Raw genomic sequence first — 23054 nt, 5'->3', positions numbered from 1 at the left:
GACAAACTACTCCAGTCGGAGCATGAAGTGTTCTCCACCAGAGGTATTACCCCCTCCCCCAACACCCATACATTCCACTCACAGACCAATACAAAGTCTGCTGATTTTTTTCCTGGCCTGCCTGATCAACCTAAATATATGCAATGCAGGAATATTCACCGTCTTTGGAACAAGATAATCTATGAACGATCTTTTTCAAAGATGAAAACTGTGAAACCCATGTAGGTCAAGACTCACAGGTTAGCATTTACATGACATTTTAAGGGGGTCCATCACAAAACTTAATCTGGACATCAATGCCTTAGCTAACAGAAAACAGCCACAGGAATCACACTAACTAGGTAAGCATGTGTAGCTAAATAAGAACACAAGCGAGTCAATAGCACTTAGATATTGTTCCAAAATGGAGCGAGTTCAGGATAACTGACTTTTTACTTTTGACCTTAATTAGCAGGGACCCCTGAAACCTCTCACTGCTAGGAGATTGTGGCGCACATAACAATAGCATATACTCCTGTTTGTTCATCAGATGACCCTCTGATGTTTCGAGACAACACCTGGAGCCTTGAGTTGCCTTTTCTGCAGTGGAAACAGATCAAAATGTTAACACAGTACCCCAAAGCAAAATGCTTGTTCCAAGAAAAGGAAGCCTCCTGTCTTGAATCTAGCTGACACTTACATCACTTATACTGTACCAATAAGGCTAGAAAATATATTTGCTGGACCATTCTTCTGATAATTTATTTAATTGAAAAACTGTGGGTGTATCTGTAAGTTAATGGCTATAGCCCAGCAAAGCACTTAAATTCATGAGTGACATGAAGCATTTGAGCAGATCAAAGCAAATACCAACATACTGTATCACATATTTCTCCAACAGCAGAAATATTAAGCATGACCACTAATTATAAAATGGCAGGTCGAGTTATAGGTACTGAGAAAGTACAAAAAGGAAAAGAAATTCATATTATCAGCAACTAGAATCATCACTGCAATCTAAATTTAGTGTTACCCGAGGAAAGCCAATGGATCCAATATTTCATTGCAAACTGACAAAAATGCACTTAACCTTACAAACACATGGCTTATAATACTTCAAATTTCAACGTAGCTATATATTGGGCTGCTTCTCTTATAACTTTAATTCTACCTACAGCTAACAGGCACAGTCCTAGGTATGACTACTCAGAGGTAAGTCCTACTGAGTTAAATGGGACTTACACCCAGGTAAATGAGTATGGCATTGAAGCGTCAATGTATTTTGATCTGAACCATGCAAAATGTGATCTGTATATAGTTTTAGATTGCTCTTTTTTCCCCTGGCTGCAGAAACCATCAGCAATACAATTTCCATTTCCAAATAGTGGGGTACCCATTCCTTTGAGGTAGAGTAATGTCTAAAGCATGAGGAAGAACCTGAATTCAGGCAAGTCAAATAGAGACTTTGTTTTCTTGAACCAAGGCTTTAGCCTTGCATGAAGCAAAGAACATAAAAAAAGCCCAACTGGAACAGGTCAAAGGTCCATCGACTTAGTCCAGCATCCCTTTCTCACAGTGGCCAACCAAATGCCTCTGGGAAGATCTCAAACAGGACCCAAGTGCAACAGCACTCTCCCCATTTGCAATTCACATCAACCAGTAGGAGTGATCCTTCATCCTTTTCAAACTTCATACTCATTCTGAATGAAGCCTGATGCACAAGAGCCAAGATTAATTGTCATGGAGCATGTGCTTGCCTCATGACTTATTGACATATTGCCCATAGAACATCCACAAATTGTTGACAGTGGCGGAGCGTAAGCTACTGCTGCCCGGGGCAGGCACACAGGCCACACATTCGAGGAGTTCAGGGGACAGAGGGAGCTAAGGAGAGAGGCAGCAATGGTGCCGCCACTCTGTTCCACTCCATCCCTGGGTCAGATGTGACCCAGAAGCAGAGCTGCAGCTGGGCAGCCCAGATGAAGAGAGATGTGGCAACGCTGCCAACTCTCCTGTACTCAGTCCCCGATTCAGGCTTGACCCGGGGATGAGCTGCTGTGGCTGGGCACAAGGGAGCTACCTCAGCAGCTCCTTCGCACGCCAGAGTCAGGCTCCTATGAGACAGCATGATGTGGGAGTGCCTGGTCGCACCCCCTCCCAAAAATGTGTCTGGGACCACGGCCGCCTCAGCCACCCTCCCCCAAACACTACGCCAGTGTCTGCATAATACAATTTGTATCCCATATAGAGATATGCTTAAAGGGCCCTATCCATGCAATGGTAAGTGTCCAATTGTTTCCAAATTAAATGAGTACACCAATTATAAATTATAAACCATTTACCTTTTCTGTATCTTCTTCTCTTGCAGAGTGCTTAACAAAGAACTATAATTAGGACAAAATTTGCAATAATTAGAGAATAAGCACCTAGTTCTGTCTTGTAACAGTTTTATGGCCGCTGAAATTCTTACGTAGCGTACATTTTTGTTTAAGCATCAACAACTGTCATTTCCTGCTCATAACATTTGACATTTCATACAAAAGCCCACCTAGGATACGTGCTCCACAGATTAACTTCAACCTTTGGTCTGAGAGAATGAATCACATTTTTCTCATTCTGGAATATCTGAGATGAATTTGAACTTAATGTGGCCTAATCAGCCATTTAGTGAATTGCTGGCCAATTTAGCCAGATCCTTTAAAGATATAATTAGTCCCTACAGAGACAGTCAACTTTATTTTAGTAGAAATGCTAATCATTTCGAATTTGGTCAGCCTAGCTGTCACTGTATGCCCTTGCTCACAAGCACAGTCACTGCTTCCCCTGTGAATGTACAATGACACCTCATCAGGATACAGGAGATAATGATCAAACTGGGTACAATACAAATTGTACTTCGGCTCAGGTTTCTCCAGCAACTCGCTACTGTAGTGATAACCCAGAATTCCATGCTTTTAAAGCGTTGACCTTGCATGCTTACTTTGGTCGTCTGCTTCACAAGGCAAACAGCTATTTGAACTGGTGGTATCTAGCGGTTCTCTTAAAACAGGAAGCAAGGAAACAGTCCTCTAGAAACTCACTTCCTTTAAAAAAAAACAAAATATACCATTGTATTATGTTGAATTATCCAATTAGTACCAATACTTAAAAGTAGAGGCATAACGAGTAGGCTGTCCCCTAGTTTCCCCTAGATATAAGCGGGTTTTTCATTGTCAAAACCACATCTCCAAAGCTTTCAAGTCTATTTCATCTATTGGAACCATCACATGGAAGCCTTGGGAACCATTTCAGCACAGGTGATGTAGCAAACCATCATGTGTAAGAGTCATTTAGCACAAGGAATATACACACGCTATGTAGAAAGTCAGAATAGGGGTAATGAATGTTAATGGTCATCTTATGAATCTGCTACATTGTAATGAAGATAATGCTCCTGCACAATATGCCAGATTAGTAAACATACAAGGATATTTAAACAAACAGGTTTTGTCACTACACTTTCTTTTCTAGAAGAGGTGTCTTCTCACCGAGCTGCTATAACCCTTACTGGCAACAAGCAACCCTCTGTCCTATGGTTTTGCCTATTTTTCTAATTAATGCTTCATTTCCCCTTCTGTTAGAAGCATTTGGGGACAGAGGACTCTGCCTTAGTACTAGATGTTAGAAATACAGAGTGCCTTCTTGGCCATTATTTTTTCTTGACTATATTTCTGAGATGAATGAAAGGAGGCATTTATGCAGCTGTACATAACAAAAGCAATCTACAAACAAGCACTTCCATAGAGCTTTCAGCTTTATTGCCTATATAAATTTCTGTAATCCAACAGTACTATGGAAAGGTATTTTGATGATTATGACAAAATGAAATAAGACAGTAACCCTGTGGTAACTGGAGGGACAAGATCAGAAATCTGTATATCTTCCTGCTCCCACAAGCATTGCTCTTAATACTGTAGTCAAATTTTAGATCCCAGCACACCAGCTGCCCGTTCCTAAACTAAATGTTAAGAAGTTAAATTATCAGACTCTCTCACAGCCCCACGGGGAACGCAGTTCTACAATCTGACAAAGCAGGAGCTGTTGGGGACAGCAAGAAACCCAGCCAACATACTTGGCCCAAAGTACATCTGAGAACCTTATTTCCCTGCAGCAAAGCCATTCTCTCTTGAAAGCTAATGCTTTCAGTATCAAGCATTGTTCCTTCAGGCAAATGCCACACATTCATTGCTACAAGGAACTGTTATCCTGGGTACTGCTACCACACAGAGAGGAATGAAACAGCTGAGCGCCTTATCCCTGCCATCCAAGCTCTGACCATCAAACTCATTCCTAAATGGCTGCATCTGAAGATACTGTGTCAGCATTTGCAAAAGAACAATCAGCTAAAATATTATTTCATTAACCAGAATTGTAACTATCGAAACACCAACTTAAATGTTCTGCTTTTGATTGATATTAAATGAATATTAAAGGTAAAGGTACCCCTGACCGTCAAGTCCCGTCGCGGACGACTCTGGGGTTGCGGCGCTCATCTCGCTCTATAGGCCGAGGGAGCCGGCATTTGTGCACAGACAGCTTCCGGGAAAACCAGAGCAGCACACAGAAACACCGTTTACCTTCCTGCCGGAGCGGTACCTATTTATCTACTTGCACTTTGACATGCTTTCAAACTGCTAGGTGAGCAGGAGCAGGGACCAAACAATGGGAGCTCACCACCTCGCGGGGATTCGAACCACCGATCTTCTGATCAGCAAGCCCTAGGCTCAGTGGTTTAGACCACAGCGCCACCCGCATCCCATGAATGGATATTATTACAATATTACCGTATTTTTCGCTCTATAACACGCACCTGACCATAACACGCACGTAGTTTTTAGAGGAGGAAAGCAAGAAAAAAATATTCTAAACAAAACAGTGGATGTATGATTTTTGTGGTTCATGCTGTGGCCACAAACGTGATCTGACGGTGAGTTTGGGGTAGCCCAATGCAAAAATCCTGTGGATCCATGTGGATCCATGCTTTGTAACCACGTTTTTGCGCCATTGCAGCCCCATGAAACAGTGGGTGCGTGATTTTTTTGGTGCAGGCTGTAGCCATGGACATTTTATGTGATCTGATGGTGAACCTGGGGTGACCCAGTGCAAAAATCCTGAGGATCCATGTGGATCCGTGCTTTGTAACCACGTTTTAAGTAGGGAGGGAAGGAAAAGCATTCGAGGGACAAGGAGCATGCGTGGGGTGTGTAGAGAAGGATGTGGCTAATGATGCAGGCAAGCGGTTAAAGGGGAGAAGGAACACGCGTGGGGTGTGTAGAGAAGGATGTGGCTAATGATGCAGGAGAGGGATTTAAGGGGAGAAGGAACACGCATGGGGTGTGTAGAGAAGGATGTGGCTAATGATGCAGGCGAGCGGTTAAAGGGGAGAAGGAACACGCGTGGGGTGGGTGGAGAAGGATGTGGCTAATGATGCAGGAGAGGGATTTAAGGGGAGAAGGAACACGCGTGGGGTGTGTAGAGAAGGATGTGGCTAATGATGCAGGCGAGCGGTTAAAGGGGAGAAGGAACACGCGTGGGGTGGGTGGAGAAGGATGTGGCTAATGATGCAGGAGATGGATTTAAGGGGAGAAGGAACACGCGTGGGGTGTGTGGAAAAGGATGTGGCTAATGATGCAGGAGAGGGATTTAAGGGGAGAAGGAGCTCGAGTGGGGTGTGTGGAAAAGGAGCTTTTCGGGGAGCTGAGAGGGGAGGGGGGAGGGAAAGAGCACTGTTGCTTTAAAGGAGCCAACCAGACAGCAGCCACTTACAGCAGTGTAAGCAGCTCCTTTCCTCTCCCACTTTGCTCCTTCTCTCCCTCCCTTTACGCAGCTAATGGCGAATCCCCTGCAACCCAAGTCCTGCTCAGCGGATCAGCTGAGACGCTGGGAGAATCGTAATTTCCCTCTCTCCCTCATCCCGTGCCCTCCTGTCCCCAGCAGCCTTTTTAAAAACTTTTTTACTGGTTTTCACTGCGCTCGTGGCTCAGAGCCCTCCTGTGCCCTGCCGTCCCTCTGCAGCCTCATTGCTCCGTTTAGAGAGCGTTGCTAGCTGAGGCTGCAGCAGCTGTTGCTGGCTACGCGGCGCTTTTCCGGCTCCCTATGGCTCCCGTCTGTTCCTCCTCGCGTGTAAGCGGCTGCTGCCCGCTTTGCTGCCATGGCTCTCCTTCCCTCCCTCCCTCCTCGGCTCCTCCCCCTCCTCCTGGCTGTAAAGCAAGCAAAGCTTGCTTTGCTTGACTGACGGCAGCCATGGATCCAGTCGAGTGCATTCGCTCCTTAACACGCACAGGCATTTTCCCTTACTTTCTAGGAGCAAAAAAGTGCGTGTTTTGGAGCGAAAATTACGGTAAATTGATTTTTGCGACACTTCCAACATATGGATAGGGTTTTTTAAAAAAAATTTGTCTTTTGTATTGTTGCTGCGGTGATACATGATCTAGCCATTATCTTTAACAGTTCGATTTATTTATCTCTAACATTTATATCACACCTTTCCATAAAATATGCCAGTGGCAGCTAGACAGAAAGCCATCGTGTTTTCATCCTGGTTTTCAAAACACCTGTCAGCTTTAAATACATACAGACAAAAAAACAATCACTGGACTTTCTTCACCATCAAATGTAGATGGAGCTAACACATCTGTGCCGTGAAGTGCCCGTCAGGCCCATCAATTAATCAGTGTGAACATTTTAAATCACAGATAAAGTTTTCATTCCTCAATCTACACTTTAAATCTTGATTTCAGCCTGAAAAATACATTAATTGCAATATGAACACATAGGTGACACTTTTCTGTGCAGTCCATCTCCCTGCCTCCTGCACTGGATCATGAAGAGATAGAAATCTTCAGTGGAAGAAATTTCTGAGCATCTGGAAGGTAATCCTTTAGGCACTCGAAAACCAGAGCGTAAGCTTTTCCACAATATTGAGACAGGCAAAGATTGAGAGCACTTGCATATGGTTTAATGCCAAACAGAAAAATATTAAGGTTGCCCGCACCCTGCAGCTCTCTAGAATTTATGGTCATGTGCTCAGTTCCGTTTTCTTCGGGCAGAAAGGAATAGCGTAACACATGCTGATTGCTAAGAAGCCAGAGCATGGAAGAATTAAGAGATGAACCTCAGCAGCTTGCTACTTCGCTTTCACTACACGAAGTGTGTGCTCCTGTTATCCCTTTGCTCTTACTAATCAGTGCCAGCAGCTTCAGTGGCAAACATCTTACTGCTGCTAACAGCTCAACAACAGGACAGGCAACTGGCAGCCTCTGGGCTCAATCTGGCCGCCAGCATTACCCCAATCCCCAAGACCACCACTCCCAATTATGCATCTCACTGCTCTCTCAGAACTCTATTCAGAGGGAGCAGATGAGACGCATAATAAAAAGAGGGCTTTGCCAAAGCCTTCCTTGCTGCTAATGCTAGAGAGGAAGGGATTAGAAAGGACTTTTCCTAAGGCTTAGTTTGCTGTGGGGGTGGGACTAGCAATGAAAATCACGTTGCTGGCTCAATTTAAAAAAACATGTCCCTGTTAAACTTAGTTGCTCTACTACATGATATTCAAAGAGCAAGACTGTATACATGACATCCCTCACATCACACTATAGATAATCCAAACAATTACAAAAAATAGTAAAGCAATGTGCTTGCAGAACTTAATGTGCTTCTATGTCAGGGACTGGCAGGGTGGCAAGGAGTGGGTGGCAGAGGCCACGGGGCTGGATGCTGACCCAGGGAAAGTGGGATAGAGATTAAGGGGGTTCTGTACCTCCCACCAGGCAGGAGCCAGAGCTGGAAGGAGGGCAGGATGCACCAGGAATGGAGGAAGAGACAGAGCCTGAGAGGGAGTGGTGGTAGAATCTCCTCCGTCCCTTCCTCCCCCAGAACCAGGAAGGGCTTGAAGAGACAGTATCATGGACTGGCTGGACTCAGAGGAATGGTGGAAGGCACTAGCTGAGGAACTCCCAAGGGACGAAGGCTCAGAGCCTAAGCATTAGTGGTGGGACGACAATGAGTGGTCAGAGGGAGAAGACGGAGAAGCCTTGGTGGTGGTATCGGAAGCTGAAGAGGTAACAGGGTTTAGCGAGCAGGGAGAGCCTATGGCAGAGAGAAGTCTAGAAGCAGAAGCTGAGGAGGAAGCAGGAGAGCAGGGATGCCAAGAGTTCCCCTTCCCGCCTGGTCTTCCCAGACCAGGAAGAGGAAGGAGCAGAGACAGGTGTGTCGGCATAGTCTCAGACTGCTTGGGAATGACCAGGGGTGTGTGGAGGAGATTTAGGCAGCTATGGGGAGGCGAGGGCCACTGAGCAGGACTTGTTTCTTCTAATACAGTTAACTTCACTTACTCTGTGTGATTTATTGTTGGCTGGCTCCCTAACAAGACAAGCACAGCAGCAACCTCTGTGTACGAGACGTTGTAGGTTACTTCAGTGCGCCCCATCAGACAAGGCTACCTAATTTGGGTGGAGACATGGTTACACTGTTGCTCCAACCATGCAGTTGAGAGCACAAGCCTGGGGAAGGAATGTCAGCTACTTAGTCGCCAGAAGTGTATATGCATGTTCAGTGCACCTTAGGAGCTACTGTAGGTGTGTGCTTTGAAACTACAAGTCGTTTGTCCATCTTGGGATGCGTGCGCTCAGGAAATTCTACTTGAAAAAGAGCATGGAGATCATTACAGGTTTTTTTTTTTTTTTACTTGATGCAGAGAATTGTGCACACAGGAACTTTCATTCACATGCCTCAATATTTCAAGGAACTTTCACACTGCATTATGGTTTGTCTCTTTGCTAACAACCCTTGAAAACAGATGCAGAAATTCAGTTGGTGCTCATACCTGATACCCTAGATATACATCAAAATTCATTCAAATAATCTCCACGTTCAATGGAATTAACACATGATAAATCAATTTACAAATGGAATGCTAAACAGGCAAGTTAAACCAAAGGAGTCACTTTGCTTGGCTAATGAAATTTAAAAGGGGCACGAAAATAAATGAAGCAGTATATAAAAAGCAAAGAATGGCAACTTTCAAAAATCAATAATATGTTTTGTTGTATACCAGTGGGAGCACAAGCTAAACTGCACAGAGATCACAAGTGTGTGTTGCTCAACACAGTATAAATACTGGGCTTATATAAACACTCTTCATCAGCTAAGCTAACAAGTTTCCAAACCCTAACATAATCTAATTGAGTATTTCTCTAGTGAACTGAGGTTTATTAAATCTTAAATGCAATCTTATGTAACTATCTAGCTTCTGTGCTGTCCCTATAAAGAGGAATCCCATTTGAGAGAAGGGGGGGGGATAAGACAATCACTATGCAATAAAAAGACTACATCAGTTGTTCTTTATGCAATTGAAAGCAACTCCCCCGCCCCAAGATGTCACTGAATGGCTGTCAAAGAAGAGCAGACTTTGTATCAAAAGTTGAGATCCCTCAAGAAACAGTTACCTCAAATGTGGCAAGAATAAAATGATTTTCCCCAACCCTACCTAGCTGTCTTATTTCCCAATTTTGTTTTTGAGCTTCATTTTCCTATCCTATGCTTAGGTGTCAAGAGGTCTGGCAAAAAAAACCCAACTTCTACCACAGGGCAAACAATTGCTTGGAAACTAATGTGTGTCAAATACCCCAGCGCCCATGATCTAAGCAGACTGGCAGTTCTTCAGAATTGCGATTCATTTTGTTTGTTTTTAAATCAAAGTATAGCATAGGTCTTTTCTTTCACATAATTGTCGCTGACTGGTTGAATACAGAGGAATGATGGGGAACCCCCAAGGGGGGGGGGAATCTGGGGAATTCCCAAGGGGGGAAAAGGCTCCAAGGTAGGGGATTGCTGCAGGGACAGCAATGAGTGGTCAGAAGGAGGTGTCAGGGCTTAGTGAGAGGGGAAATTCTATGGCAGAAGCTGAGGCAAGAGAGGAAGGAGGCCAAGAGGCAGAGATGAGAACTTCTGGAGAAGCAGCAAGTCCAGCAAGTTGGTATTTTCTCCCTTCCAATGAAAGTGAACACATAGAGAGAGAGAGAGCGCGCGTTTAAACATTCCTCTTAATTTGTTCATTTTGTCATATTCTAAGAGGGGTGGGGAAACTTTCCCCCCCCCCCTCTTAAGGTCTGCTTTCCCTTAGGGGTTATCTGTCACTGGTCACATGCTAGAGGTGGGTGGGGACAGAGTCACAAGTGAGTGGTGCACCCATAAGAAAAGCTCTGCTGGACCTTCTAGTCCAGCATCCTGTTCTCAAAGTGACCAAGCAAATGCCTCTAGGAAGCCCACAAGCAGAACATGAACTCTAAAACGCTCCCTCTGCTTGAGATTCCTAGCAGCTTGTTTTCAGAAGCACACTGCCTCCAAACCTTTTCTCTCTCTTTCTCTATTGGGCTAATTGTTTTACCTGCACCCTAGTAGGGAGGAGCAAACTGGGCACAGCCAGCACATTCACATGCAAACACTGCCATTATAGGTTGCCTTCTGTGTCCATGACACAGAAAAACAGGGCATAGATATTTTTAGTAAATAAATATTACAGGTGTCCAGTTTTTCGTTCCCCCCAACCATTAGAATATAAGACACATTACTCTGCAAATCCTGCAGCAATGAACACGAAACCAGTTCAACCATATCAATCTAGCAGTGTGTGAAAGCGTTTTGGTTATTTTCAGACTGGCAACTAACTCTAACATTGTTTTTCTTTTCCACATTATAACCTAATGCTGCAAAGTAAATTAAAAACAGGAACCGTTATCTACAGTATCCAAATGTACTCAAAATCTAACCAGTCCCTTCATTTCCTTTTAAAGCTCTTGGGGTTCCTTCTCTGTCATTCCCATCAACTCATTTCCCTTGACTTTTTGCTATGCAAATTCCACTCCACAGTATTAATTGTGAAATGGTATTTGTTCTATTGATAAAATTGTTGCTCCTCACAGGATTTCTTCCCCATTGCTATTATATGTATAGTGCTGTATACAGCAGCTTTGCAAAGCCAATTAATTGCTAATCAGGAGAACAGGCAAGACAAATACCTCTGACACAGATTACAGGAGAGTCAAGCAATATTATCAGTGTTTAATACATGCACGCTTTTAATAACACTTTTGCTACACAAGATATTTGCTGCACAAATATTTGCTGCCTAAGTCTCAAGTACCACATCACCCAAAGTTCCATGTTCTTTAACTAAGTTTGCTCCAGTCTCAAAAAGCAGGCTGATGGGAAGCTACGGATATGGCAAAAATCACCAAATGTCAAAACACAAGTGCCATAGCATTATGTGTCATACTTAACAACATATTCATTCAAAACCAAACTATTATCTGACGGTTTACTACAAGTTCATTATCCAGTATAGCTGTAGAACATTTTTTGTGTGGGAGATTGTAGAATGATTGTTTTAAGTTTTCAAGACTAGATCAGACCATTTTCATGGTAGCTGCTGCTATCAGCCAGTAGTTCACAGGATACAATCTAAGGGCACACAAGGCCAAGATGAAATTCTATTCATGGAAATACTAGATTAGACACCCCAAACTTGAAATGGCAGGATCCCACTCTGCTTCTTACATGTCAACGGATACATCTCTCAGGACCTTAAGAGCCTCACCAGTCACTCAATGCAGTTCTGGCCATACCAAAAGGTAAAGGAACAGCAAATTCCTGAGGATTAGGAGCAGAGGCAACCTGCTCTGGGCTTGGTCCACTGCAGCAAGACACCTACCTTAGCACAATCAGTATTTATACTGCCATCCAGATCTGGATGCTTCAGAGGGAAATTCTGGCATGAAACCAGAATGAATTTCTAGAATCCAGAAATTTAGTTCTATCACCTATGCTTTGAATCAAGTTTACGGGTTTTTATCTCATCACATGCTGTTAATTAGCTAACCAACGCCAGGGTGTCTATGCTATTGCCAATACCATCTTGTTAATGGTCACTATAACTATTTTGCTTTAATGTAATTGGCACTGTCTGTTCTTTATACAGTTTCTCCGCCCCGACCCCCCAACCTTACTCTTCTCCATTACACACACACACATACACACAAATTGTTTCCTTATTTGGAACTGTAGTTTATGCGTCTGAAGTGGACTCTAGTCTTTGGAAGCTTATGTCATAATAAATTGTTGGTCCTTAAGGTGTCACAAGACTCAAATGAAACATAGAATTGTAGAATCATTGTGTGTTTCTTTCCTTTCCTTATGAAACTAAAAATTCTTGCCACCATTATTTAATGAACAGTTTCGAAGTTAGATTGGTCCCCATTTCCGATAAATTTGCTACTAGGTACTAAGCTGATCTGATCAGATAATGTTTGCTATTGTACTACAGGCTATTTCCTCATACCCTCCAAATGTGATAGGGAGCTCATGCTTGAAAGGATCACCAACTGAAATTTTCTGCTTGGCACAACTGCCATCTTCTGGTAAGATGTAGACATCTCTCACTCCGACCTAAAGCTTTTAAAGCAGATGGTAAGGAAAATGTACAATTTCCTTCTAATTACTAGACAAGAGTGTCATCTATGGGATATGTGGCCACCAAGTCCTACTCTCTACAGCTTAAGTTTGGAAACGACTGAGTGATGCCTCAAAAATAAAAATAAACACACCCCATTTGGTTTTTTAAAAACGCTGTCAGAGCATCTTTCATAGAATCATAGATTTGGAAGAGACCACAAGGGCCATCGAGTCCAACCCCCTGCCAAGCAGGAAACACCATCAGAGCACTCCTGACATATGGTTGTCAAGCCTCTGCTTAAAGACCTCCAAAGACGGAGACTCCACCACACTCCTTGGCAGCAAATTCCACTGTCGAACAGCTCTTACTGTCAGGAAGTTCTTCCTAATGTTTAGGTGGAATCTTCTTTCTTGTAGTTTGGATCCATTGCTCCGTGTCCGCTTCTCTGGAGCAGCAGAAAACAACCTTTCTCCCTCCTCTATGTGACATCCTTTTATATATTTGAACATGGCTATCATATCACCCCTTAACCTCCTCTTCTTCAGGCATGACCTTGACTGACTCTAGAGCCTTACATGCTCTAGATTTGTCTGAAATCATTATTCTTCTCTACATAAAGTTTACAGTATGCATAGGAGCAGCGTGGGGTTTTCCTGTTGCAGAGTAAGTGGTTTGGACTAATGTTTGCACATAGGACCCAGAAATATAGTCCAGAAGCTTCATGTGAGTTCAGATATGGCTATATGACTGCTAACTGGATATGAGTATATCATATTATAGGGGATGTCCTCTTTGGGCTCCAAGGGGGAGCCTTCTTGCAAGCTGGAGGCACAGCAGGGCTTTGCTGAGGCTTTTCAGGTCTCGCACACACCCCCTTTCTGGGTTTCTGGGGCCACATGTATGCATGGTCACGTGTGAATTGAACATGTGTAAATGGGGGGTGCCTGTATGTGAAGAGCTTTCCTGAAAAGGTTTGAGAACAAACATGGTAAGAGAAAGTATAGGGTGGCTGGGGAGAAGGACCTCTATCGCTTTACAGGAACAGTTTACTCAGCAGCACCATAGTGAGAGATCATACCAGGGTAAGCTACCCCTGCCCTGCTGATGCTAAAGGAAAATGTAGCATGTGATTGATTCAGGAAACATTTGAGTCCGAGCTCAGAGGGGGGAACCAATTAGGAGAGCAAGTAGAGTTTGAGAAACAAAACAAGTATCACAATGGGAATACAAACTCCACATCTATTCAAAATTAAATGAGCAGATTATTTTTGAAAACATTCAACCAAGTGGAATGTCAACTTTTCTCCCACAAGTTTGTGCAGGTCTATTATTATCCTATTCATCATACTTCTAAATCTGTTCACTATACGGTTTGAGACTGCACGCACACACACACAGAGGCAATTCTTATACACGCATATGAAGGATGATATATTGATATTAGCAGTCTACGTTAATGAAGAACAGCCCTGCCCCTCCAATATAACATCATGTAGTGCAATACACTCCCCCTCCAGAGGTTACACGATTTATGGGCTGTAGCAACAAGGTGCAAAAATGCAACATTAAGAAAGCTGCTGGAATCCCTAGTCTGAATTCTGGTGCTTTAATGAGCTGAGCTACAGCTATAAAGAATCCTAGAATTGCTTTTAGCAGAGACTTCCTGGGACACAAAATGTGTGTGTGTGTGTGTGTGTGTGTGTGTGTGTGTGTGTGTTTATCCTCCCCATTCAAGGTCCAGACATTACCAGACACTTGATATATACAGCAATACAGATCTTACCAGGAACAATAATGTCCTTCTTGGTGTGTTTATATTTTGCCTTCCCTTCATGGGACTCAAGGCACAGGATTCCCAGGTGATCTCTGGCCCAGACCCTGATCTGACCCAGACATGTTTAGCTTCAGCAAGATTATTGCATCATGTGTCTTCAGGCTACAATGTGGACCCATTAACACCTGCTGAGAGTTTAAAAGAACTCCAAATTTCTTCTCTCTAGTTGGTAGGAATTGGTCAGAGTTTCAGACATGCATCGGCTGCAAGGAAGATGTGGCTCATTCAACGAAGCTGAACACAACAGACGAAGTACTTAATACAGCGAGACTATGGAAGATGTAGCATTGTCCACTAGCTCCGGTGGCTTTAAAGGTGAATTAGGCAATTTTTGAAAGAGAAGTCAATCAATGGCTACTAATCGTGATAACTATATATACTTTTCTAGGTTTATCACACACCTCTCAGTATTTGTTGCTGGGGAGCAGCAATGGGAGACAGCTACTGCCCTGATGTCAGGCAGGTGGGCTTTCCATAGACATCTGGTTGGATCATGAAGTAGGTGGACCTTTGAACTGATTCAGCAGGAATCCTACACATTAGTAGCTTCTGCCCATCCAATTCTGACAGGCCTATTCCATCAATATCCTTATATATGTACTTGTGTACTTGGGAGATTGTACAACAACACTTTTAGGTCAATAGTCTGATTCTACATAGCCATACTTTTTGGATGGGGAGACCACATAACTAACGCTCTGGACAAAAAAGTCATAGCCAGAAATTCCTCATATCTGCATTCTGCCCATTTTCAAGCAGATCAGAACAGCTTTCGTGGAGATGATTCCCACATACTGAATAGCACATTGCCTTTATGTTCTTCAACCTCTCCTCTACTCTAGTCTAGGCTGACTGAGTAGAAAAAATGGAGAAAGGTCTACATTCTATAAGCTTGCCCATTACCAAATTGGCAATGGCTTCCTTCTCTCAGTCGAATATTACTCTGGAACAGGGCTATACAACCTTTGAGCCAGTGGGTACATCTGGAATTTTGAGAAAGTGCTGTGAGCACCAGGCCCCAAGTGGTTGCTGTGGGGGTGTGGCATAACACAAAATGGCTGTCCTGCAGTAGGGGATAATAACTACCAAATGTCAAGAGAGCCACATGAAGGTGGGAAATCCTAGAATTCAATGAACTAAGGATACATTTAAGGGGTTACGTTCAATGTAGGAATGGCTAGACTTGAGTAAGAAGAGCAAACAAGTCTCTCATATACTATTGTGATGGCCTGGCTGGATGCTGTGGAGTGGTGCGTGGCACCAGCTGGGGAACCCCTAAGGAGCACCCCAGGGCAAGAAGGTTCAGAGCCAAGGGAATTGTGATGGGACAACAATGAGTGGTCAGTGGGAGAAGAGGAAGCAGGAGAGGGTGTCGGAAGCTGAAGTAGTAACAGGGTTTAGTGAACACGACAAGGCTATGGCAGGGAGTAGTCCAGACACAGAGGCAGAAGCAGAGGCTGGAGTAGAAAGAGGTTAGGAGCTGGAGGGGCGGGCTGCTGAAGAAGCCAGGGAGTCTCCCCCGCCTGCTGCATCCAGCTCCCCTCCCCCTGGGTCTCTTAGGACACACAGAAAAATCAAAAGAGCAGAGTTTAGTTGTGTGTAAACAGTCCGAGACTGTTTGGGAAAAGCCCGGGAGAGGAGGAGCCTTAGAGGGTGGTGGAAGGCAAGGACTTTCATTCCTCGCAACTGCCTTGTTGGAGCATGACCTACTGGGGAGAGCTGCTGGGAACACTAGGTCTGTGGTGTTTTGATTTCTTGAATAGAGAGTTAACTTCACTGACACCATGGTTTGATTTGGTTGCTAACCTACGGTTGACTCCAGCTCCTGACAACTGTGGAGTTTTATGGGGATACTTACTAAGACCTTTTGCAGGCACCACAGGAGGTACAGTCAGGCACACTGCTGTCCACCGGCACAACACTGTCTACCTCTGCTCTGTACTGAGCACAGCCAATGAGGAAGCAAAATAGTGGGCTACAATTTCCTTTTGCACCTACATGCACCGTATAATGACCCTTAGCATCAGCTTCAAGGATCAAGGCCATGAAGAGGCAAATTGCAGAACCTAAGGTAATACGGCTGCTCCATCCCCAACTCCCCAAACACAATTACTATTCCAGTGGGATAAGGATATGGAAGTTTTTCAATGTTTATATGTAATATGATAAAGAAGATTTATATTATTTGCAGCATGAGGGAATATGCTACATGGAAGGATTAAGATCAGTGGCAACAAACTGGACAAAATTCCAATTATTGCTTTGAAAGAGAACCACACATTTGAATAATTGGCCATAAATGGTTTGTGTAAACATTTTGGTACTACATTAGAGGTAGATTTCTGTAGCGTCTAAGTATGTGCATGTATTAAAAGACTTTGGAATCCTTACAAGTCAGTTCTTGCTTATCCAAAGTCCTTCCAATAGATGGCAATACAGCACCATGAATAAAATCAATCTACTGAAAGTTTAAATTCTGTAAATCCTCAATGCTTCAACAGAGGAATCCATTTTAAAACTGTTTATTTCCATTGCACTAGCCTATAAGGTAAGCACAAGATTTATAGCGTTCTGTCTAGAAACAGGACACACCTTCCCATTAGACTGAAACCACAATGTTTAGGTAGCATATTGAATTTGTGTGTCCCAGAATCAGAAAATCACTCTCATGTTAAAGTAGAAACAAAGAGCCTATATATGTATGTAGCTCATTCATATATGTAGCTCATTCATCAACTGATGCCTTGTGAACTGCCAAACTGCTTCTACAGAAAATATTGAGGTCCCTGTGGTGTTTGACCTGATTCACACATGCAAATTACCAATCAAGTTTGAAGTATGCCTGTGTGATCTCACCCCATGAGACCTTTCTAGTCCTCTATGCATAGGGCTAGTAATGGACATACTGGTATCTTAGCACAATACTGGTGTCCCCTCTGCACCACAGCCTTTTCAGTGCATCTGTTTGAGGGGGTTTATTGGTTTGTTTTGCTTTTGTTTTATTATGTATTTTGTGATTTCATTTCCTATTTTTATGTTGTGAACCACCCTGTGATCTTCAGATGAATGGTGTAATACAAAGTTAATAATAATAATAATAATAATAATAATAATAATAATAATAATGCTTCCATTGAGATCATTTGCATTGTCCTTCCTTTCTTCCTTGTAGCAATTTATCTTCTATTTATCCACAACCCCTACAGCCCCTGTGGCTCCCACAACAAAAGCACAAATACCAAAGTTAATATTCACAATAGAAAACAATTCATAAAACGAGCAATAATTTCTGTAAGTGCCATTCTAAGCACTGCCCACTGTTGCTTAGTAGGAACACCAAGCAGGTTTATACACACATTAACATTCCCAACCCAAACACACACACACACGACTTAAACTCTTAGAAAAATAACAAATGCCTCGAAATTTTTTTTTGCGTAATCAAGTCAAAACTTGGAAATAAAATAAGCAAGATACCTGGTCTCCTGAGGTGCTAAATTAGGATCCAGAGAAATGGTCTCCGTTGTAATTTCTACTTTTCGTACACTTCCAAAGAAATCAGTTATCAGAACATTTTCAGGATCTCTCTGAAACAGATCTGTCCGATGTCCAGGTGTAGACACACACAAACTTTTAGGGCACACCTGAAACTATATAAAGGAGGCAAATGTGCATTGGTCAAAACAGGTGCTTGCCCCAATACTACACTGGTAGGTGAGGGAGAGTCAAAGAGAAAACAATTGTTGACACTGTGTTCATTTCTATTGAATGTAATGGTCAGTAAATATGGTCAACGGCAAGCCTGAAGACTTTGCAACTTACCAAGCTTAATGCAGCCCACCGGCAACATCCAGGTTTTCATTCTGCTTTATTGATGCGCTATTGTTCTGCTTTTAATGCCAAAGCCAAGCACACATTTCCCAGATTAACCTAAATCAGGGGTGGCTAACCTTCAGCCTTCACCATGTTGTTCAGCTCCTACTCTCCCACCCCCAACTGATAAGAAAAATGGCCATGCTGGCTGGGGACTTGGAGTCAACATCTGGAACGCCATAGGTTAGCCATCCCTGACCCAGATTAAAATTACTTCTGTGCCACTTCTTAGTGACTTCAAGTCACTTAAAATAACTAAGCTACCTTAGTAGGTAGGTAGCTGCCATGATAACGGATCAAAACAAAGCTTGCAGTGCTCAATTAATTGGGCACGTCTCCAAATTTACCCACACATTTTCCAACCTTCCATTTCATGTCCTCCACTTGACTCGCCTCCACTCCTCAGCTTGCTGCATGTCAAAGCTTTAAACCAAGGTTTGATGCAACAGCAAACAAAGGTTTGCCCCTACTAGGTACCGAAAGAGTAAACGACGGCTTGTAAGGAAAGAAGAGAATGTGTGCACAAAGGACAAGATCGCAGGAGCCAAACCATCTTTTACAAAGAGTTTACCAACCCCTGTGCATGTGTAGTTAGAAAGAAGTCCTACTGTGTTCAGTGAAGCCTAACCCCAGAGCACATGACACTGCAGCCTTAGTTTCCCCTAAATAAAAATTAACATAGAACTTAAAGCCATGAAAGGAAACGGCTTGGAAATCTGTCCCACCATCAGCAAGTTACAGACTAAAATTTCTAACTGGTATATCGTTTTCATACTGCCTTCGAGATGGCAGCTCACAGGCTTGATTATTGTAATTCACTCTACATGGGGCTGCCCTTGAAGCTGACCCAGAAACTCCAGCGGGTGCAGAATGCCACGGTGAGACTCCTTATGGGGTCCTCGCCATGGGATCCCATTCATCCAGTGCTATACCAGCTGCACTGGCTCCTGGTGGAGTACAGGATCAGGTTTAAGGTGCTGGTTTTAACCTTTAAAGCCCTATACGGCCTAGTACCCTCGTACCTACGGGACTGCCTCTCCTGGTATGCCCCATGGAGGACCTTATGGCCTACAAATAATAACATCTTGGAGGTCCCGAGCCTTAAGGAGATTAGACTGGCCCCAGCCCCCGCCTGGTGGAACACTCTGTCACAAGAGACCAGGGTCCTGCAGGATTTGACATCTTTCTGCAGGGCCTGCAAGATGGAGCTGTTCCGCCAGGCCTTTGGTTGGGGTTCAGTCTGACTCCCTCTCCCCTTTTATAAGAACTTGCATGAAAGTAGCCTCCCAATTCTTCTCACAGGCTCATATAAGTTCAGCACAAACTAATCTGTGGGTTGCCATCTGATTGGATTTTATTCTGATCCTGATCTGATTTTAAGATGTATTTTAATTAATTGCCTGATTTTATGTTAATGTGTTATACATTTGTTGTTAGCCGCTCTGAGCCTGGTTTTGGCCGGGAAGGGCGGGGTATAAATAAAAATTATTATTATTATACTTGCTCACTGCTGCTGAATTCCACAGACTATGAATTCCACAGACTACAAAGTATAGCAGCCAATCTGATCAAAATTGCAAGATCAACTTAGTATTGTGCTACTTGGGCTTGTACTCAAGATTCTTTATATCCCATACTTGTGCCTTGTTAAGATAGCATTTGGCTGCAATTTAAAAATAAAAAGCTTTGTCCTCTCTGTAGTAAGAAGGCTGAGAATTAGTCACTGCCTCTGTTCTGTGTCACTACCAAACCTGTCAGCGTGGGCTGCTTATTGCAAAATTAATGCCATCTTATTGAACAGTAATACTGCACCAATCTCCATAGACAAAATGATGGTAAATTCTTTCAAACAGCTGTGCATTCTATTATCAAAATAATCAAATATTATATATCCACTCCACAATTCGTATCTTTTAAAAGAGCATGCCAGTAACCCTTAATGTAAACTAAAACCCATCTCTAGAATCTGCAAGACAGGATATAAATGCATTACATAGGCTTCAAAATCTCTCACTCAAGAGAGGCTACATTATATGCAAGGTATTTGAGGCATGTTATACCCAATCCACTGGGATGCGCATTTTGCTCTCTTCCATTGCTGTACCATATAATCTGATTATACTTATGCAGTCAGGTTACTTTTAAGGTATGCAATGCTAGTCCTACTCAGAGGAGACCCATTTAAATTAATAGACAGGATTAACTTAGGTTCCTTATTTTTTAGTGGGTCTACTCTGAGTAGGACATAGCTGACTACAAACAAAGGAAGCAGAGTATCTCATTTTAGTGCCTATTTTTTTAGCCTCGTTTCATGCGTTTGGATCATGTTAGAAAAAACAGCACTAGGACCGAGACTTGACTGCCCATCCCAACAGCATCAATTGAAGTTTTTCAGCATATGCAGGTCAACTTGTCTCATCAGTGTCTCCGAACACATGCAGAAGGCACCAATGTGTCATTGCACTTGGGCTCCATAAATCAGACGTTAAGAATGGCCTCTACTAATCGGCTATGATGTGACTGCCTAGCAGATTTTTTAGTCTTGATTTTTTAAATAAATATCAGTAGCTGGTATAGCCTTAGGGTAGTACTGTATCTGAATAAGTTGTACTGAGTGAAGACCCACTGAAATCCTGATTAACTTAAGTAAACTGATTTCAATGGGTCTCTTCCAAGTAGGACATATACTGGATAATTACAGATTAAGTCCTACTGAACTCAGGAGGGACTTGTTTCTGAGTAAACATGCTTGGGACTGCACTGTTAATTCTGCCCTACTTATGAAGCTCCCTGAAGGCTTTTTGTCCAACCTTTCTAATACTGCCTATACTGACAGGAAGCAGCTCTCCAGCAGAGGTCTTTCTTACCACCTTCTATCTGATCCTGTTGGAGATGACAGGGATTAAAGCAGGGATCCTCTACATGAAAAGCATGCCCCCCCCCAAAAAATGGATCTGTGGCCCCTTTTCCAAGCTGTGATTAGCTTTTATTGGCAGCAAACATAACTGCAGATAGGGTTAATAAGAATTTCCACTGAGTCCAGGAACTGAAACAACAGCTCTGAAGCTTAGCTCAAGTTACTCGTTTTTACAATAATTAAACTGAAAGGCAGCATTGCATATAGTGGACCAATGGCTTGCAAAACTTCAGTGTTTAATGGCATTAAATCAAAATATAGCTTTATTGCCAAGATTCAATGGCTTAATGGAATTAGTTTCTTTAATTGTGCAGTATATAAAATGTTAGATTGAAAGCTAAATCAGGTAAGCTTGGGCAAGTCTGATTCTCAATCTCACAACTAAAAAAAATATGAATAATCTCATCCAGGCTGGGAAACAGGTTGTTGTAAAAATAGGGTTATATTAATTAAATGCAGCAGCCTTGCAAAAGTTGTGGTAGAAACCACTTGATAAAGCCAGTTAACTAGTACTTACAAGGTCATTCATATTGGTCTGGCTCGCTGGATGGATTTCTTCCAAGAACTCCAAGACATAAAATGTGTATCTGTCCATCAAATGAACTCCAATCCCAAGATCTGGTTGATGCTTAAAAATCAAAGCACAGAAATTTTTGTGAAGCACATTCAGTGACAATCGTATTCAGCACTAAGGACTGAGGTGAAAAGCCCCACATCGATTGCATGCTTGTAAGTTACCCTCTGTGGACAGTCTAATTATCCAAAATACAATAACTAATCATTAAAAAGCCATTGTGAGAATCCATTTTTTTAAAAAAAATTGCTTCTTCTACTATGATGTGCTGCCCAATTGCTTAGAACAGCTTCTCCAACCTGCTGCCCACAAGATGTTTTGAATTACAACTCCCATCATCGTTGTCCGTTGGTCATGCTGACGGAAGTTGAAGGCCCCAACAAAAAAAGTATCTTGGAAATGCTGCCACTGATCAAATAAATGCCCTCCGCCTACTCCCACAATTTCGTCCACCAACCATGTCATAGTCCTACTTTCTGTTTAAACTCATTTATCATTCCACATGCTAGCCTTCATTTCTCTACAGTATTGCTCTCTGTATCTAAAAAACCCCCAAATTAGATGCAAAACATGTGCCAGAGGAACAATATCTTCTACTGAATACATTCAGGCAGACTTGTTTATACAGTAGCATTTGTTTAAAGCACCAAATCTGTTAAAGGGCAGAGATTTTCATTACAGAATTCCAAACCTCCAGCATCCATATATTATTAACTAATACAATTAAAGCTATACACTTACTGAAAGTGAGTCTTCTCCAACTTGGCTACTAGCCAAAGCCATTATATTGGGAGAATAAAATCGTTCATACATGGATGCACCTTGGCACGTATCAATGATAAACAGCAACTCATTATACCTGGAAGAAAACAAATACATTTTGTGTCTACCATTTTTTAAAATAAATGATGGCCATTATTCCTATGGCTCCTAAAGGTCATCAACACTTTTGATTAGGAGCCATCAAAGATTTCAATCCTATCCCAGAGTTAGTTCTAGGGCTTTTTTTCAGTAGGAATTTTCTGCAACTCAGTTCCGGCAACTCTCAGATGGGCGCCATTGTGATTTCTAAGAGAAAGAGGGAGGCGGTCATGGTGAGTTCTGGCACCTCTTTTTCTAGAAAAATAGCACCACTTAGTTCTATACAGACATGTATAGGATTTCACTGTTCATGTCCTGAAAAAACTAGCAAAATGGGATGGTTTTTAATGTGTGTGTGTGTACTATACATACATACATACATACATACAGATAAATAGATAGATAGATGATAGATAGATAGATGATAGATAGATGATAGATAGATATAGATAGATAGATAGATATAATGTATTTGTATACTAGCAGTGCCATGTATATATGTATATGTGTGTGTGTGTGTGCGCGC

The 23054-nt window shown here is 42.6% G+C and overlaps 1 protein-coding gene across 1 annotated transcript in view; it reads right to left on the bottom strand.

Moving 5' to 3' along the window:
* Positions 1–23054, bottom strand: part of PIGK (phosphatidylinositol glycan anchor biosynthesis class K) — a 101746-nt gene that overhangs the window by 61395 nt on the left and 17297 nt on the right. The window contains exons 7-9 of the mRNA XM_028733055.2: positions 22409–22526; positions 21611–21721; positions 17781–17953 (exon numbers count right to left, since the gene is read on the bottom strand). Coding sequence (XP_028588888.2) covers positions 17781–17953; positions 21611–21721; positions 22409–22526 — 402 coding nt within the window. The remainder of the gene's footprint in view (positions 1–17780; positions 17954–21610; positions 21722–22408; positions 22527–23054) is intronic.

The sequence above is a fragment of the Podarcis muralis genome, chromosome 5 (genome assembly GCF_964188315.1).
Source record: "Podarcis muralis chromosome 5, rPodMur119.hap1.1, whole genome shotgun sequence".
Lineage (NCBI taxonomy): Eukaryota > Metazoa > Chordata > Lepidosauria > Squamata > Lacertidae > Podarcis > Podarcis muralis.
This window is presented reverse-complemented; position numbering and strand designations above follow the sequence as displayed.